The 18,957-nt window shown below is 34.6% G+C and overlaps 1 protein-coding gene across 1 annotated transcript in view; it reads left to right on the forward strand.

Moving 5' to 3' along the window:
* The window catches only part of LOC129257466 (NK-tumor recognition protein-like), a 64,813-nt gene that overhangs the window by 23,394 nt on the left and 22,462 nt on the right, over positions 1-18,957 (forward strand). The window contains exons 2-8 of the mRNA XM_064096801.1: positions 159-287; positions 3,875-3,949; positions 9,376-9,483; positions 14,174-14,218; positions 15,696-15,783; positions 18,212-18,241; positions 18,786-18,931. Coding sequence (XP_063952871.1) covers positions 224-287; positions 3,875-3,949; positions 9,376-9,483; positions 14,174-14,218; positions 15,696-15,783; positions 18,212-18,241; positions 18,786-18,931 — 556 coding nt within the window. The 5' untranslated portion in view covers positions 159-223. The remainder of the gene's footprint in view (positions 1-158; positions 288-3,874; positions 3,950-9,375; positions 9,484-14,173; positions 14,219-15,695; positions 15,784-18,211; positions 18,242-18,785; positions 18,932-18,957) is intronic.

An 18,957-nucleotide genomic window follows, 5' to 3' on the forward strand; every position in this document is an offset into this window, starting at 1 on the left:
TCAATGAATTCTTATTGAAATAGAAAAGTGAAAGACTATTTATATTCCTTACTTGCTAGTTTCTTACATTATTTACATCATACAGTAAGTCATTGATTCCATGATGCAATTTTGGCAAGGGCTATTTATTTTTATTTATGATATTGTTTTTAATGTAGATTTGATAGTCATAGCCGAGGCTCTTTTTTCAACCGTTGAGTGAATACATCGTCAACAGGGCACCATGGCCACGCCTTCCAGCCATCGACCCCGTTGCTTCTTTGATGTCAGCTTGGGGGGCATTGGAGGTAAGTTCATCTTTTTCATCCACAGGGCTTTGTTAACACGAAGCTTAGCAATTGGTCATAGAATGAATTCTTGTGATTGATTGTATTGACCACAATGTACAAGTACAATCAGTCATTAAAATCAATTGTACACTGTATGATTGGTCGCTGAGCTTTGTGTTAATTGATCTTGAAGACTAAATGGAAGAAAGAAAAAGGAGTTGACTGAATTATAGGAAGAGGAGGAGGAGAATAACAAGTAAATAAGAATAGATGGCAGAGATTTGAGAGAAAGATGAGAGGGGGAGAGTGAAAAAGGAAAGGCATGAAGAGGTCTAGAAGAAGGGAGGAGGCACAGAACAAGAGTTTAGGAGAGATGAACGAGAAATTAATTTATGTTGAAATCTGTTGCTAATTCATGAATTTACATGCAAACTAGCACTCATTCATACATGTACATTGTACACCCATTTTTTTGTTGTAGTACTAGTAGTGTGTGTGACTATGTAATTGAAGTTTTAAATCAGTCATATTTTTCTCATATCTGTTGTCATCCTTCAGTCGATCACCATCCAAATGATGCGACCAGGGCTCAAACCATACTAAATAAAATATTCAGGGGAGGTTGCATGAACAAACTACATATTCTTTTTTTCAAATAAAATTCCTATAAAAGATGAAAGTTCATATCAGCATGATTCTGCCTAAGTTGGCTTTAGCACAGGAAAAAACTTTGACCAGTACCGTAAGAAGAAAATATTGATCATGAGTTTTCTCTGTTGCACGTATAAAAGTTAACTTTAAATGAAACAGGGCCCAGATATTGCCTCTGTCTTGGTAGTACACATGTATCATGTCAGTTTGAGAAGAGTTCAATTACACTCGGGGGCCTGTCTCACAAAGTGTTGCAATTGATCAGATCGACCGCAATTATAGCAAGCCAGCAATGTCCATTCAAATGTTTCGCAAATATATAATACTCAAGCAATGCATCATTGTCTTCACAGATGCAGTTCCATACTTCAGGTTGATCTCATTAATTTCAACTTTCAACTCTATGTGAGACAGGGCCCTTATTTTTACCACAAATCTGACCTCAGAATCATGAAAACAGATCCACTGGTCAACCTCTTATTCCCTTTTGGATTAGGCCCCTCAAATACCTCTGTAGGTCAAGTTTTAAAATCGCATCAAGAGTCAAGACCTTAAAAAAGATAGAATAATTCTACTTTTATGATCGAGGCATTGCTCTCATCAATGGTCAATATTTGTGATGGAATGTGATGTTTGAAGTGAGGAAAATATATCATGCAGGGACCCGTAAAACGAAGCCTAGCAATCATCTTTATGGTTGATTGCATTGACGCCAATGTACAATCAATCGTACAAATCAAGCATACTATTAATTGCTAACCTTTGTGTTACGGAACCCAGGTCATAAAAAGGAATGGAGGGAGAAAGGCATATATAACGAGGTATATTTAAGAGTTTTTTTTTCAGAATTAACACATTTATTCCTCATCTCTTGCATTGAATAATTTTTTTTTTTACATTTTAAATATACTAGTTTTATGAACTTATATAAAAAAAAAATATGGGCTACCATGTCATGGGAATTGTAAATTACAATGTAACCTCCCTCAAAATAAGAAAAATCAAACAAAATATATATTGAATATTTTTGCACTTATCATGTACTTTACTGTGTGTACAAAATATCAAACCAGAGTAGTTTATGCTGGTCACCCCTACTAGTGAAAGTCAAGTGGAAGAGTCCAACAAATGTCCCTCCTCCCGACCCCTCATTGCTTTTGTGGTTCCTAGTATCAGCCAATATTGGAGTGTCTGGGAGGAGGTATCAGTTTTCAAGTCACTCCGCTGGATGAACAGCCACTTTATTTAAGGAGGGGAATGATCATGTGTCTTATTCATATAGCTTTTTGAATGACAAGAATTTATTTATTTACATTTTTCTTTTTATTGTGCATTCATCTTTCTCTTTGTGTAAACTTGAAGGTAAGTACTCACCGTATGACTTGCAGTTTACCTTGGGCATGCATAGGTTTAATTTTTCAGCTTTTAGTTTTAGGTATTCATATTTTACAATGGAGGGTTTTTCTTAAAGGGGAATCCTACCCAAAAGAATAGTTGTTTCCAGAGGAAAAAAGATCAGTCTGACCGTAAGCAGATAAATGAAAGTTTGTACCACATTGGACAAACAATGAGAAATTTATGAATTTACAAAAGTTATAAAAAAAAGTTGCAATCCCTAATCCCTATACACCAATTGGCTAAAAGTTATTTGGGGGGAAAAAAAAAATTATTTTCTTTCACGAGGGCACAGAAAAAGTTCCCTACCAACAGGTAGATTGTATTTTGATTACTGCCCCAGGGGAATAGGTACATGTATGCCCCTAACGAGAAAATCATAAATTCCTGATGATTAAATATACAATGAGATTGTTGTCCTAATACCACTTGCCATAATTTACTTACCAAAGTTCGAATTCTACATGTACCTGTACCATTTCTACCTCCATGTTTATATTGATGACATTTTATAAACAGTCATAACTTTCTTATTCATTGTCCATTTTCTTTCAAATTTCCACATTCTGTTTTTCTTATTTTTCTCATTATTTTAATTATCTCCCTATTTTAATGACAGATGTTGGATTCCTCTTACCTGTTGGTTACTTTTTTTCAAATATGGAATAATGTCTTTGCTCAGGGTGTACCAAATAGGGAATGAATTCTACATTTCTTTGTGTTATTAGGCTTGTTGAATGTTCATGAACGAATACAAATTCTAATGCATTATGAAAGCTAAATACACTAAAGACGTAATTAGAAAAGTTAGAGAAACAATGCTGACTTGGTTTTAAACTAGTGGCTTGTATTAAGCTTTTTTAGATGCATACATGTAGGGCCTATATATTTTTTAAATCTCATATAATGTAGTTGATATCATTTTTTCCCCTTTTCTTTCCTTTAGATGTTGGTTGAGGTAAACTTCTCCTATTTTGAGCTTTATGATAGTGCATGCTTTAATCAAATTTCTTCTGATTAAGTCCAAGTTTTGGCATTTGATTACAAGTCTTTCTATTCTCAGGACTCCTGTTTATGTTATGTAAAAAAAATTGTTAACTTTATTTTATGCTTAGATCATTGCTGAAAGCTTATTAGTACATTTATGTATGTACAAATGTAGGTTGCATAGTTGTAGACTAAGAAAATGATGTAGCATAGCATTGCAATTGACATGATAGGCTATAAATGGAATTTATCATGGTGGCCAACTAAAAGTTACTCCCAAGATTTACTTTCTGGTGATACTTCATGATTTTTCCAGTAATTCTTCATGATTTTTCCAGTAATACTTCTTGATTTTTCCTATTTCCATCTGTATAATTTACACATTCTCATGATTCCTTTGTTTACATTTTATAATGTAATAAACATGTGAGAGTGCATCGAGTACCGTGCATGAATGGGCAATCAGCTGACCTAGCCCCTTAAGTTTTTATTGTTTTTGCTCCTAATTGTCATGATTCAAAGGTACATGCTTGAATTTCAAAGTTTTCTGTTGATCTTTTGTTTTTTTGTAGGAGGGAGGATAATTTTTGAGCTTTTCTCCGACATCTGCCCAATCACCAGTGAGAATTTCAGAGCACTCTGCACTGGTAAGTTGCCATCATAGTATTCCTTAGATTTGTAATATTAATGATAGACCTGTCTTCTTTTACCCTAGGTATTATGATTACCCTCATATAGCAAGGGCCGCGGAACTTTTTTTCAAAAACCGTGTACGAAAACGTAAAAATTACCATATGATTGTGATTTTTTGCATGGTCAGCCCCCCACTTTTGGCTCAGCCCCCCCCCCCCACTTTAAAAACCGTTCCGTGGCCCCTGTATAGTCCGGACTATTAAAACATAGTCTGTACTTTTTTTGTTAAGAATACAGCAAGAAAACAGTCCAGATTATTGTTACGGTAACCACGAGTGATAAAGCATGTTGAATTTGTTGTTTGATCGTATCGTGTGCAGCAGTGGTAAAAAACTTGACTGCAGAGTCCGCACTATTTGAAAAGACTGTTCTTGAATTCCATTGTGTGAGGTTTAAGTCCTTTGAATTACAGCAATTGAGCATTTACAGCGTATTCAGGGGAGTGTTTCATCAACATTTTCATCCGACAAGTTGTCAGATCTGACATCTTTCTCTGATGTTGATTGGCTGAGAGGTACTGTTACTATGGTAACTGTCGGATAAAATGGGACTTGTCGGATAAAACGTCCGACAAGTCCTTTCATGAAACGCTCCCCAGGTTGTCCAGAACAACTGTTTATTTGAAAATGTATGCATGAAATTTGAAGATGATAGATGGCAGGTGAAATGAACAATTTTGGAGTGTTCTTTTTTATCAGATGAAAATATTGCATTTGGACTTGAAGTTTTAAGTGCGGACCAAAAAATAAAAGCAAAACATTTGAATAGTGGGACTAAGAACACTTCATGTACAATAAACATGAATTCTCCTTTACCCATTGATAATGTGAGGGAGTGGGGGTTTCTATTACCCCTTTCATAAACCCAATTATGCGGCTAATAGCAGCATAATTTGGTCGTAAAATCGGAGGAGGACCAGAGTTATCCGCATTATTTTGATGCTGCAATTATCCGCATAATAGCAGCATCGGGACCAGATTTTGAGTTTATGAACGTATTTCCAAATAATGCGGATAATTGCCATGGTGCGGTCACAAGGTCACCCTTTTCCAACACAACCGCATCGGAGGGGGCGTGTCCAGTTGTCATGACGATTATCCGCCTTTTTCAGGACGGGCGCTCGTAAAAATAATGCGGATAATTTTCGGAGTTTGTGAACGCAATTTTTATTGAATTATCCGCATTACTATTAGGCGGCTAATTGGAGGATAGGTTTATGAAAGGGGTATTAGATTGGTTTTACAAGTATGAAATCTGATTTCTCTGCCTCACCTGTCCAAGGGAAGAATGACTAAGATTGTATCATCATGAAAGAGTTCATTGTCATACAGTATGGTCTTTTATCCTTCACTAATCTAATCAAGTGTGCCTGGTGGGTAGGTATCACACCCTTAAGTGGGGTCAATGCCCCACACCAGCACCAACACAGCTTGACCCAAAGATGAGCTTCCCAAATCACACCATGCTCTGTGAGGTTTCTATGGATCATGTGTCCAATAATCTCAAATCAAAACATCGCATTTATATCTTTTGATGAAAAAAAAAATTTAATTTTGTTTTCTTCATTTTCAAGGGAAGCTGCCATGAATATCATGTTCAAGGTAGCAAATAATACTACCTGTACATACAGTCTTAATGCATTGTTGGCGTCTATAAAATAAATACGACATGAAATAAATAAGAAAATACTTTTGGCTTTAAAAATTAATAATTTTTATTCATTATTCCCCCATGCCCCTGCCCCCCATAGTTTTAGTATTTTATTTAGTTTAACCTTGTACATACAACTTTACCCTTTTCATCAGGTAAATGTGGTCTTTGCTAGAAATGAATATGAATCCATTGAAATTACAAAATTAAACCAGCAAATATGAAAGGTTTTCAATATCAGATGAAACTTGGTGAGGTTTTGTATCGTCTATATGATGAAACAGTTATAACTTTAATGTGTGAATATGATGATACAACTACAAGTGAGCTGATGATATATTTTAAGGGGGATATTACATAATTTATATTTAAAAGATATTTAATCTATTTTAACTTAAACTTGATCATGAACTTTTCATATGTGTAATAAACGGGGTATCTTTAGAAAAAAACTTTGTATTGAACCATGATTTTGAGAGCAAAACTTGTGACTAAATTGTCCATTTATAGGCCCTATCCATTTCCATACAATTAGAAACCCTATTTAAAGAAACTTCACAAAGTTATTTTGTATTTTTGTCTGCATGGCATTGTCAATCTAAAATTATACAAACAATTTAAATTTGATGAAAAACTTTTGAAATTTCACTTCTGTAAAAGACATCATTGATCCTCCCCTTTCTGTAATATTCGGTTTCCTGTGCACAATCATTCATTATGAGAATTCAGACCATAAATACAGATGAGAAATTACCTGTGTTTCAAAGGGGATATTGGTCAGAATTTCCAATAGGATAGGGAAATGAAATGAAGGGGCCAATATCCCCTACTGTGAAAGCTTCTCTATCTAGGATTTGTTGGCCTAGTTTGCGATTGCTCATAACTGCAATTATAGAGTTTGAGAAAGTAAACAATATGTAAGAAATATTGAATAGTAGATTCATGTATACTGTGTACTAGTTTACCAAGTACCATATATTTAAAAAAAAATCCTTTTAGACCACCTGGCACACGATAGCTTAACACAAATGTTACATGCGGGAAGCACAGTTTTCAAAAATATAAAAAATAAAAATTTAAATATACAAGAAAAAACGAACAAATAAGTAGGATATTCACAGAATCATAAAAAAATTACAAATCAAACTTTTAAATTCATTTATGCTCTTTTTTGCTCATTGTATACATTGTTCTGAAGAAATGAAGAAGGCATACTGCTTTCAGCTTTCTTCTCTTTACAGTATGATTTATTACTGTTTTTATAATTTGATGATCCATTGTATTATGAGTGTTTGATTCATGATACCTTTTCCGAAAGTCAAGAGTTCATAATTACAGTGTATATTCATTGCTGGTACTGTACTTGAATGTCAATATTGTTAATAGATTTCCCTCTACCATTCTCATAGGACTGGTCAACATAATGTGTGCAAATCAGGGGGAAATTATAGTTGCCAGTGGGAGGGGGGGGGGGGGGGGCTTGAGACAAAAATCGCCCCCTCCAAATGCCTCCCAAATCCCAGCACGTGAAATTAAAATTCCTGTTAGGTCCACAAATTTTGGCTGGCAAGCTAAAAAGAAGAAGCTTCAGTTTTCCCTTCACCACCCCCCCCCCCTTTCCCCCATGTAAACTCCCAAGATTATATTTTACATTTTTTGTGCACATTCAAAAATAATAACCTGAAGGTCTTTGTGGAAAGGGCATGAGCACTATGGAACATATGCTATGATGCTTCAAATATGAGTACTGTTTATTTGTCTGGTTATAAGGAGAGATAAAGGTACAAGTGAATGTGCAGAGGAGGCAGTATTTTTCAGAGAATTCAGCATTTTTTTGCGAATCGGTTTGGGTGCATGCATTTATCATGTCTTTTCTGTAGTAGAATTCTTGCTGTTTCCTGTACATATACATTTCTAGCTGCTTCATATACATAAATCATCAGACTCTCCCCCACCCACTATCCCCCCTGTATCTGTACCTGTACGTACTGATACCTTGTTGAACATAGTAAACACAAAGTGGTCTTTCAGAGATATTACCCAAAGGGACAAGGGGTCATTCTAGGGCACGGGTCTCACAACAAATATGACCATACCAGTTGGCTTTGATAAGTTTGGTTTCAGTATGAGAGTTGATAGGATTGGATTTGTGAGTCATTTTGTGTTTTCATCTCCATCTGTAGTACTCTGATTCTCAGAAGTCCTGGGGCCCGTTGCAAAAATGGTTGCAATCAAACCCAATTCTGAAAATTATACTCAACTGTATTACTTGTGTCTAAATGCAATATGCAACAGGCCCCAGGATGCTCATTTCGGCCTGACATACAGCTGTGCTCAAAAGTTTGTTAACCCCTACCACAAAATGCACTCATTCATGCGGAGTGTTGAATGTAGACAATTGCAATGTTCAGCGAGCTCAGAAAAACAAATTGATGTAATATTTTATCACCGGACTTCACAATTAAATATATTATAAAACATGGCAGAATACTTTAAATACTAGTGGAGTTCACTAACTTTGAGCACCTCTGTATGTATACATGTATGATGTGCAATGTTGTGCTGAGGCAGAGATATAGTTGTATAAGAGTACATGTAGGTCCGTATCATTTTTTTTTTATTAAACATTATCTGTTCATTACATTATAACTTCTTTGGGCATGTTTGAAATTCTAGTAGAAGCCAATAAAGAGGAAGTCTACCCCCAACTAGAAGCTGGTTTGAATAAAAAGAGAAAAATAGAAAAAATAGCATAATAATGCTGAAAATTATTATATAGGCCCTACATGTACATCTGTACGTGCACATCTGTATGTGGACAGTTGTATCAGCTGTTCATTGTTATGAATCTTTACACTCACCCCTTCACCTTTGCCAGCTCACATACCGTTTTAATTATCTTGTTGTGGTAAATAATGAAGGCATGATGACAGGTACATCTGTATTAGATGATGGCAGTTTTCTCAGCTGGAAATGATTTCTATTTTCCCTTTTTTATTTTTATAATATCTTAAATGTACAATGACATACTCTTTGTGTCATTGTGGAAAGCAACATGTGTTAGGTGTGTTGAGTGAGACAAGTAGCTTTTCATGAAAAAGAAACAAATTATATTTGGAAATGCTTTAATTTGGTCTTGGCTATTCGAAATACCAGATTTATAATTTTCTTTGTGTAATATTGACTGAGTATTTAACATATTTACGTTGTAAGATCTGTTTGATGTTTTATGTTTCAAACAACTTGGGCTATAACGATAACATTTTTTTGGATAAAATCCCAAGTCAGAGCTCCTTCATGCAGGAATCTAGCAAGCAGCTTTTTATTGCTATTCACATTTCATCTGTTAGATTAAAAGGCTCTCCTTAAAAGTGTTTGTGCACCTGTATTTTAAAGGTCATTTAATGGCTTGAAAGGGCTCCAATCCAGAAAAAAAAAATTGATTAAAGAAAAGAAGAAAAAAAACTCGACTTGATTCAGAACAGGTTTTTAAACATGTTTTTTGCAACAAAATGTTTTTATCTTGGTTGAAAATCTTATCGGGTTCAATAGCGTGGTTGGTCGGACTTGGCCTTGCTAAGAATTCAACCCAACCTGATTTTTATCCAGTCAGAAGCAGTCACCAGCGTAAACATGTAAACACACCTCTTGTCTGCCATAGGCCCCAGAAGTCGTCATAATCATCATCATCATTACGTTTGTTGTTTGTCCTTTTGCTTGACAATGACAGGTGAAAAAGGTATGGGGAAGACGACCAACAAACCACTTCACTACCAGGGTAGTTCCTTCCATCGTATCGTCAAGGATTTCATGATACAAGGAGGCGATTTCAGTGCAGGTTAGTTTGTAAGGGGTGTCCTCGTCAGAACGAAGCTTGATATGGCTGACCTGATGAATTAGCCCAAGAAGAAAATTTTGGTCTTACTTTGTGGTATGGGCTTATTTTTTAGCCCACTATTTTGCTTGAAAAGTTGCCCCCCAAATCTTTTCAGAATAGCCCTTTTAACTGCAAATATTTCTTTATACGGTTCCTGACAAAATTAAGACCAATCCCATAATTCCCTTATATGGAGCATGCAAAACAAACCAGGGCCCCGTAACACAAAGCTTAGTGATGAATAGCAAATATGAAAGAACATTTCTGATTGGTTCCTGGTCAGTATTTTGAACCAAATGCGTGTGTAACATTGATCTTGATTAGTCAGTCCATTTAGCGATTAATCGCTAGTTTTTGTGTTACAGAGCCCCGGACATGCAGCACATTGCAAGCCAACTTTGGGCAAGAGCTTGAAGTTCAATTTTTGGTCTGACTTCATTCTCAAGGAGATGTGATGCAAACTGAAGCTAATTTCTGCATAATTAAATGAGGTGATGCATTCACAGTTCATTCTGATAGAGACCCATCTTGGGTGAGGAAGCAGTTCTGTGAACTTGAACTGTGATCATGTTTGGGTGGTCCTAATCCAGCCTGGGGTAGGCTTTGAGTTTATATCTAACATCATGCACAGGGGACTGTTTCATGAAGCCATTTATAAAGTTATGCACAAATGGCATATGGAGTGCCAAAAAAATGAGTCAAAAGTTTTTCCTGACAAATATTAAACAAACAATGATGATTTCATTAGATTTAAGGCAAAATGATACTTTTCCCTGTAAATAATTTTTATTCCTGGAAATATAGATATTGATTTGACATGTGTTTGCATGTTTTTATTTAGCCAATAAAGAATTTTGCAAGAAATGTTTGTTTGTCATTGTCCACTTTTTTGTAAGATAGTGCTTCACTTTAAAGCAAATAGTTTATGACACACCTTCAGTTACCTGTATAATTTTTTTTCTTCAACTTTTTGTTATTTAGGGTGAGTGGTTGCGCAGATTCTCTTTTTGTGCCCTATATGCTTTTGCTGACCTTTTACTTTCTTTTTGGAAACCTTTTGAAAGAAAAAGGTTTCAGAAATACACGGCCTTGTATTTTTTTCATGTTGGTGCTGTTGCGTTCTTGCGCACTCTTTGTTGTTTCAATTTTCTGCTCTAAACTGTTTCATCCGTTCTTCAAATCCTATAATAAAAAGGTTGTGTTACATCGTGTCATCTGTTTCCTATCCATTCCTACTAATGGCAAATTAAAAAGCTGCTGGAATTCTGCCACAAACTTTCTATGATATCCCCATACCATCGTTTGGCTTTGCTTTAAAAAACCAACAACTTTCCTATGGTTTTCTTAATATGTTTCAGAAAGAGGAAACAAGCATATATATAAAGATGAAGAGTGAGATGCAATTGTAACAGCATGCTGAACACTGTTTGTCACGCTGGCATTGCATTAGACATGGACTCAGTCATTTCTGGTTGATAGGTCCCATGTGTTTGTCCTGCCATGAGGGGTTATAGCAATGGGGAGCATTTCACAAAAGTGATTTTCACTGATGATTTGTTGTAAGCTACTGAAATCCCTGTATCTGATTGGCCCAGAGCCAAATTTGCCATTAGAAATCACTGTCGAGATGCATCATGGAACCCTCCCAGGGTTTATTGTCCCCAAGAGGAAGTGTGGCAATACTAAAAAAAGGGAATAAAATGGTTGACATCTGTTTCTGTCTCCCTTATTTATCTACCTTTACTAACTTGTTTTTGTGGTTCTTCCAGTTCCAGGGAATCGTTAACAATTTTTCACTTTAAAAAAAGACTTGTTAACAATTTCCTGGTTCTTCCAATGTTCCATGTTGTGGTAGTTAAGCTATTTATTTCTTAAAGGACAAGTCCACCCCAACAAAAACTTGATTTGAATAATAAGAGAAAAATCCAATAAGCATAACGCTGAAAATTTCATCAAAATCGGATGTAAAATAAGAAAGTTATGACATTTTAAAGTTTCGCTTCATTTCACAAAACAGTTATATGCACATCTCAGTCGGTATGAAAATGAGGGAACTGATGACATCACTCACTCCCTATTTCTTTTGTATTTTATTGTATGAAATGTGAAATATTTTGATTTTTCGTCATTGTCATGTGAAATGAAGTTTCATTCCTCCCTGAACACGTGGAACTCCATTATTTTAACATCTTGTGGTACAGGCAAGGAGGTCCTAATTGTCAAATTCGTAAAAATTGAAATATTGCATAATTCAAACAATAAAAAACAAAATAAATAGTGAGTGAGTGACATCATCAACTCTCTCATTTGGATGTAACTGGCTCGTTCATGTAATTATTTTGTGAAAAAAATGCGAAACTTTGAAATGTCATAACTTTCTTTTTTTAAATCCGATTTTGATGAATTTGTCAGCATTTTTCTTGTCTGATTTTTCTCTATTGATTCAAATCAACATTTTTCTGAGGTGGACTTGACCTTTAATAATATCATTCTCTGTGTGTATTCTTTAAATATGTACACGTACATTATGGTGAGTATTCCCCCGGGCCCCGGGATGCCCCTGTGAGTTCCAACAGCTGTAAATTTGGAAGATGGATGTACATACAATAATACAAATATTATTGATCTGTTGTAAACTATAGACGTCGGTACTCTACATTGGTAGTACTAGTATTATAGGCCTATACATGTATGTACGTGTATGTTTTGGAAAGTGTCCTTCATAATTCTGATATATGCCATTCTCCAATCACAATATGTATTACACGCTTCAATTATTCATGCATGAGCTAATTGTGTTTTTACCTCATATTTCAAGGTTATAAAAATATGTAGGTTATTACCCAGTTTCTTTGTGAGTTTATTTCTCATATAGGGCCTACCTGAATTAAATCAGTAAGGAAGGATGGGGGGGAGGGTGATTAACCAAGACTAGAATAAAGCTGTTGAGAGATTTTTTTATAGATTTGATTAGCCCAAAGAATCAATCAGTTCTCAAAGTTAGTGTAAAGATAGAAATGTTACTTATAAGACATGGAAAACATTGTTTTTTTTGTCTCGCCTGCATAGCAGAGCGAGACTATAGGTGCCGCTTTTCTGACAGCGGCGGCGGTGACGGTGGCGTCGTCAACATTGAAATCTTAACCGTGGTTAAGTTTTTGAAATGTCATCATAACTTAGAAATTATATAGACCTAGTTCATGAAACTTGTACATAAGGGTAATCAAGCATTACTAAACATCCTGCCTGAGTTTCAGGTCACATGACCAAGGTCAAAGGTCATTTAGGGTCAATGAACTCAGACCATGTTGGGGGAATCAGTATCGAAATCAAGTTTTTGAAATGTTGTCATAACTTCGAAAGTATATGGACCTAGTTCATAAAACTTAGACATATAAGGGTAACAGTGTATCACTGAAGATCCTGCCTGAGTTTCAGGTCACATTAAGGTCAAAGGTCACTTAGGGTCAACAAACTTTGGCCACATTGTTTTTTTTTTTGAGGAATTGTCATCATTACTTTAAAACTTTATGGATCTAGTTCATGAAACTTAAGACATAAGAGCAACCATGTATCCCTGAATATCGTATGCGAGTTTCAGGTCACATGACCAAGGTCAAAGGTCAAATAGGGTGAATGAACTTTAGCCATGTTAGGGGTATTAGAGGAATTGTCATAACTTTGAAATTTTATGGATCTAGTTTACGAAACTTGGACATAAGAGCAATCAAGTATCCTTGAACATCCTGTGCAAGTGTCAGGTCACATGACCAAGGTCAAAGGTCATTTAGGGTCAACAAACTTTGGTAATGTTGGGGGTATTTGTGGAAACGTCATCATAACTTTAAAAGTTTATGGATCTAGTTCATGAAACTTGTACATAAGAATGTACAATATGCAATGTATCCCTGAATACCCTGTTTGCATTTCAGGAGCATGGCCAAGATCAAAGGTCATTTAAAGGTTAATGACCTCTGGCCGTGTTGGGAGTATGTGTTGAATTGGCATAACTTAGAAAGTTTATGGATCTAGCTCATGAAACATCAATATAGGGGTAATGAGGTACTGTTTTGCACATGTCTTTGGTCACATGATCATGGTCAAAGGTCATTTTGAGTCAATGGACATAATATTTTATTATCATATTAGTGTTTTCTTCTGTGAATATTATTCAATAGCTGTTTTCAAAGTCAGCACTGCTGCTATATCGAATTGCGTAATGCAAGCGAGACTGCCAGAGGCATTCCACTTGTTTTTTTTAAATATCAAATTCATTGTTGAGAGCAAGTAAAGATCCCCATCCCTCCCTGATTATTGTTCTTGATAACTTTGAAAGGGTAAAGTGATCACACTGAAGATCACATACATGTATGGGACAATGTATTGTTGTTGCTTGGAAAAAACCTGACCTAGCATTTCTAGCTGGAAGGCCATGCTTATGTTGTCCACTTCTTATCCATGACATGACAGCCCTATTTTCTACCTGAATAATTTGACACATACTGTTTTAATTAAGCATACAAACACTTGGGTGGTCATATCAAAATTGGATTCCAAAATTTGCATTATTACCATAACCCGAATTTGTGGTCAAAACTCTGTATTCAAACCATAAGAATACTCATAAAATTGGTAGTATTTTTTCTTACAGGGACAGGCACTGGTGGAGAATCTATCTATGGCGGAACATTTGCAGGTATGATCTTGTGAATGATTACTATCATATAAATTTCCTTGGGTTATCCTCTCTAATATTTTTTCTTTTGTTTATTATTATAGGTGAATCTCAATTGGATTTCACATTTATTTTGCATTGTAAAAAAAAAATTAATTTGATTACTGGTATCTAATAATGGGGCTCATAGAATTATTCTTTTTCGGTGTGTGATTATTTTGGTGCTTATAATTTCAATGTGATGCTCTATGCAGGATGCATGCTGTATGTCTGTATCATGTTTTAATACTCTATTTGCATAATAAAGTTTGCCTTCAAAATTAAACTGCAAACAATTATAACAGTATTTTGAACCCCCTTGACTGCCTGCTCATTAGAAGCATGTATGATTTCCATTTGATTTTTTAGTTGTTTTTTTAAATAAAAATATTGAATGTAGCAAAAACTAGAGAAAGAAATTTGATTGAATTTCTTATTCTCTTTTTTTTTGTTTTTATTTGTTTTGATTATTGTTTATAATTTTTTTAAAGTTTTTTATTTCTCAAACCTATGGCTTTCCTTATTGCTTAAATGCTAATAAGATGATGATTGATAAGGTCACGATTTTATATAATGGTTTGATATACGGTAATGATCTGTTGGGTGTTATTCCTTTTCTTTCTTATTGCTATGATACAGTCGCGTCAAGTGAGGTAAGACCATTAGATTAGAGTATTCATTCAGGAAATTTAATTTTGAATTATATGAGTCATTTCATAATTACATGTGAATAGAATGTTGATTAGTTTTTTATTTAACCCTTTTGTGGCCGTTGTTGCCATATAGTGACAGACCGTAAGCTGGCTTCACTGACCAATTCCACATTATTTGCTACAAAAAACATTCCCCCCGAAAACTGGTCATACCTTGTGAATCAAACAACCCTATAACTTAAATTTGGTATTATCCAATAGTGTCTTGACTGACCACTTATTTTCAATTCACAGCATACTATACATACATGTATAAGTTATCATTTTATTCTTGTTTGGATTGTGCGAGACTGCATATACACAGATTTTTTGTTTTTTGTTTTGTTACAGAACTGATGATACATTTTCCATCCCCTGATGTTAATGTCTGGAAATTGATTTAAAATTATATGAAAAAGTATTGTTGAATACATATATCAAAGGAATATGCATTATCAGCATGATATGAGCAAAAATCATCATTCAAATGCTCCATTTCACACCATTGGGAATTGGAGGTAACTCTGATTGTTGACACTGAAAACCTTGAAGTAAGCCAGGGTGACACTGACTCAAAGGATGCAGTCACAAAAGGGTTAATAATTAAAAAATGATGTTTAATGTGTACCATAAGTAGACCTACCCAGTATATATTAATTTACCTTTCTCTTTGTCAATGTGATATTCCTTCCTTCTACACACGCATCTTTCATTTCTTTAACACCAATTATTTTTGTATTGCGCTGACTCTTTTTTTTGTATGATAGATGAGAATTTTGAGTTGAAGCACGACCGCCCCCATTTGTTGTCGATGGCCAATCGAGGAAAGGATACCAATGGTTCTCAGTTCTTCTTGTGAGTGCAATGTTTAAATCCTAAAATTGCTCAGGGTTTTTTGCAGTATTGGTTAGTGTCATATCTTTCCATGTTAAATTGTTTGGGTTTTCTTTAAGTCCACTTTGATAATTTGAGTAGCGGTTTGGACACCAAGAAAATCACATGAAACTTTTAATGTGTCCATTAACAGAAAGGGCAACAGCTGCATAATTTTATTGTATTACTGAATGTGCTAATAGCAAATTCAAACTGATTATCTTCATTTCCTCTGATAATTGTTAAATGATTTTGTATGAAAAAATGAAATGAAAATTACTGGCGATATTTGAAACTGCCCCACTTATAATATCAGGGCATGGAATCAAGATGTTGGAATAAAAAATTGTGCTTTTAAATCCTACTTATACTCTATGGGCAAATGATTTATTACCTTTTTTCTTTTATTAAATTGTCCTTTTTATGAAAACACATAAATCAGTGTAGTGCATGAGGGTGCCCGTAGCACACATATCATATACATGTACCATTAAGAGTATAAACTGTATGAAATATTAATACTACAATGTTCCTGGTTTTTAATTGTCACCCTTTTTCAGAGAAAATATCAAGCTTCGTAAAGGTAATTTGGGGGTTGTGTGATGAGCTTTGTGTTATTCATTTATAGCTGTACACGTATATTTCAAGGTTGAGAGAAATACAAATATAGAAAGTCCATTTATTGTATGGTATTGTATAAACTTGATCAATGGTTTTTTTAATATGACAGGAAGTATAGTTACACACAACTTTTATTGTTTAAAGGAGAAGTCTACCCCGATTACAAGTTCAATAACTAGATAAAAATCAAACAAGCATAATGCTGAAAGTTTCATGATGCAAAAAGAAGAATGTAAGAGTATTTTAAATGGTTAGATTGGTAGTGGGAGGGATGGAGCATTTCACAAACAAAAGTTAGTGATTTTCACTGACTTATTTGATCTTAGCCAATCAGATGTAAGGATTTCAGTAGCTTATAACAGATGTCATTGAAAAATCATTAAATATATGTTTCATGAAATGCTCCCAGGGACGTAGGTGACCAGAGTGATTTGTAAATGATTGCTAACAGCTGTATAACCTGAACAGAATTGATTGTATGAATGCAATAACAACACAACTCCACCTTGTGGCCAAACTGAATAGTCCCACATGTATGTACCCTTTTTCTTGTGTGTAATTTCTGTCTCAGAATTCCACCTGTTAGTTCTCAAAATAAATGGAAATTGACTGGTCTGGAATCCTAATTTGACAAACACAAAAATTATCTAATTTTTCTTGATTTACTCAAAATGAACTATTACGGACTTGAGTGGTTCTTGTATTCATATACTCAAATGTTATCCTTGATACTATAAAACGGTATTGCTTTGCCTCAAATTGGGAGTGAATGTTTACAATTAAGAGGCAAATTGGGAAGGTTGTAAATCTTGTAATTGTATTACTTATCAAGGTATTGTACTGGAAACATGACTTGAAGCAGCTGGTTATCCATTCAACAGTGAACCATCATGATTGACACAAATAAAGAGTAGTTAACCTTTTTAAAGTTTTTTTGAGGAGAGGCAAAGTGTGAAGAGAAAGAATATGCGGTTCATTTCATGTACATGTAAATTCCAGCCAGTATTGATTGACGCTTCAATGCTGTGGTTCATGGAACATCAATTATATCCAATGTCACCATTTCGGGGGGGGGGGGGGGGGGGTGGGTGAGGGGTTATATCTGCCCCAAATCTATTTTCAGTGTGCCCTAGGGAGTGTTTCACAAAAATTAAAATCTGATGTAAAATTTTACTTAAATTCCCAACTGTATGTTGTATATAAAACGTGAATGCTTTGGTCAGATCAAAATTTATCCAACAGAACGGTACTACATATACAGAAAAAATCAATGAGATTTTGCCTTAGATTCATGTATGAATGCATTGGTACTGACTGCAGTCAGACTTGAATTTTTGTGAAACAGTCTCCAGGTATTTTTTTCTCTCCATTTTCTGACATCACAGTGTTTACGATAACTTTCTGTTTTGTTCTCACCAGCAGATTTTCTATGTTGTCCATTTTTTTCTAAGGTATTCTATTTTTTGATGAATGAATGTTTTTTTCAATTTTTTTTTTTAATTGTATGTTATTTTTAAATGATTACCTAGATATGATCACTTTTGATAGATTGTTTATCTGTTTTCCTCTTGCTTTGCTCCTTTGTATTATTCTTTCTTCATCTCCTCTGCTTCTTAATCTTTACTTCTCGTTCTTCATCTTTTTTTGTACATTCCCCTTCTTCTATTCCTGCTACTTTCTTTTTCCTCTATTCCACACTTCTTCCTCTTCACATCTCCTTCACTTCTTTCTTATATTATTCCCTTTCTTTATACAATTTCATTTTCACACTACAACTTCATCACTCCAGAACAACCAAGCCAGCTCCTCATTTAGATGGGTAAGTCATGAAAGATTTCAAAAATATTCTAAGTAAATTGATGAGGGGTTTAAGATATTTGCTTATGTTTTTAATTGTTTTATAAGATGTTTAAAAGAATGAATTAAAAATGTTTACAAATTTACGAAGTTTCTTTACTTCATCAAAATATGACTTGGGTACTGTACTTAAAGAATGATTCTCAAATTTTATGATATTAATTGGTTTGAAGATTGTATTTTCAGCTAGTGATTCCGACTACGGTTTATATCTGAATTATTCATCTCAACCAAATCATAAGAGATGTAGCTTTGAAATAATTTATTATTTCCTAATGATTTATAAAGTTAATTATTTTCTTATTCTAGTTTTTCTTTTGCAGGGACATATCGTAAGAAAAATCTTTTATTTTGCCCAAGGATATCTAAACTTACTTAACATCAAAAGTGTCTTGAAATTGACTTAATCTTGTCTAATTCAAGAGTAATACAGTTGATACCAAGGGGCAAATAACATTTGTACATGCCTAATTTCCAAATACGTTTTATGCATTTTTGTTTTGTAGTATCCATGTTGTGTTTGGGTCAGTGTTGCAAGGTCAAGATGTTGTTAGCCAGGTAGAGAACACAAGGACTGATGCTAAGAACAGACCACTGACTGATATCAGGATCACAAACTGCGGAGAACTTGTGCTAAAAGTCAAACCAAAAGGTACCCGCATTATTTATCTCTGAGCT

Source organism: Lytechinus pictus, chromosome 3 (assembly GCF_037042905.1).
Source record: "Lytechinus pictus isolate F3 Inbred chromosome 3, Lp3.0, whole genome shotgun sequence".
NCBI classification, from domain to species: Eukaryota; Metazoa; Echinodermata; class Echinoidea; order Temnopleuroida; family Toxopneustidae; genus Lytechinus; species Lytechinus pictus.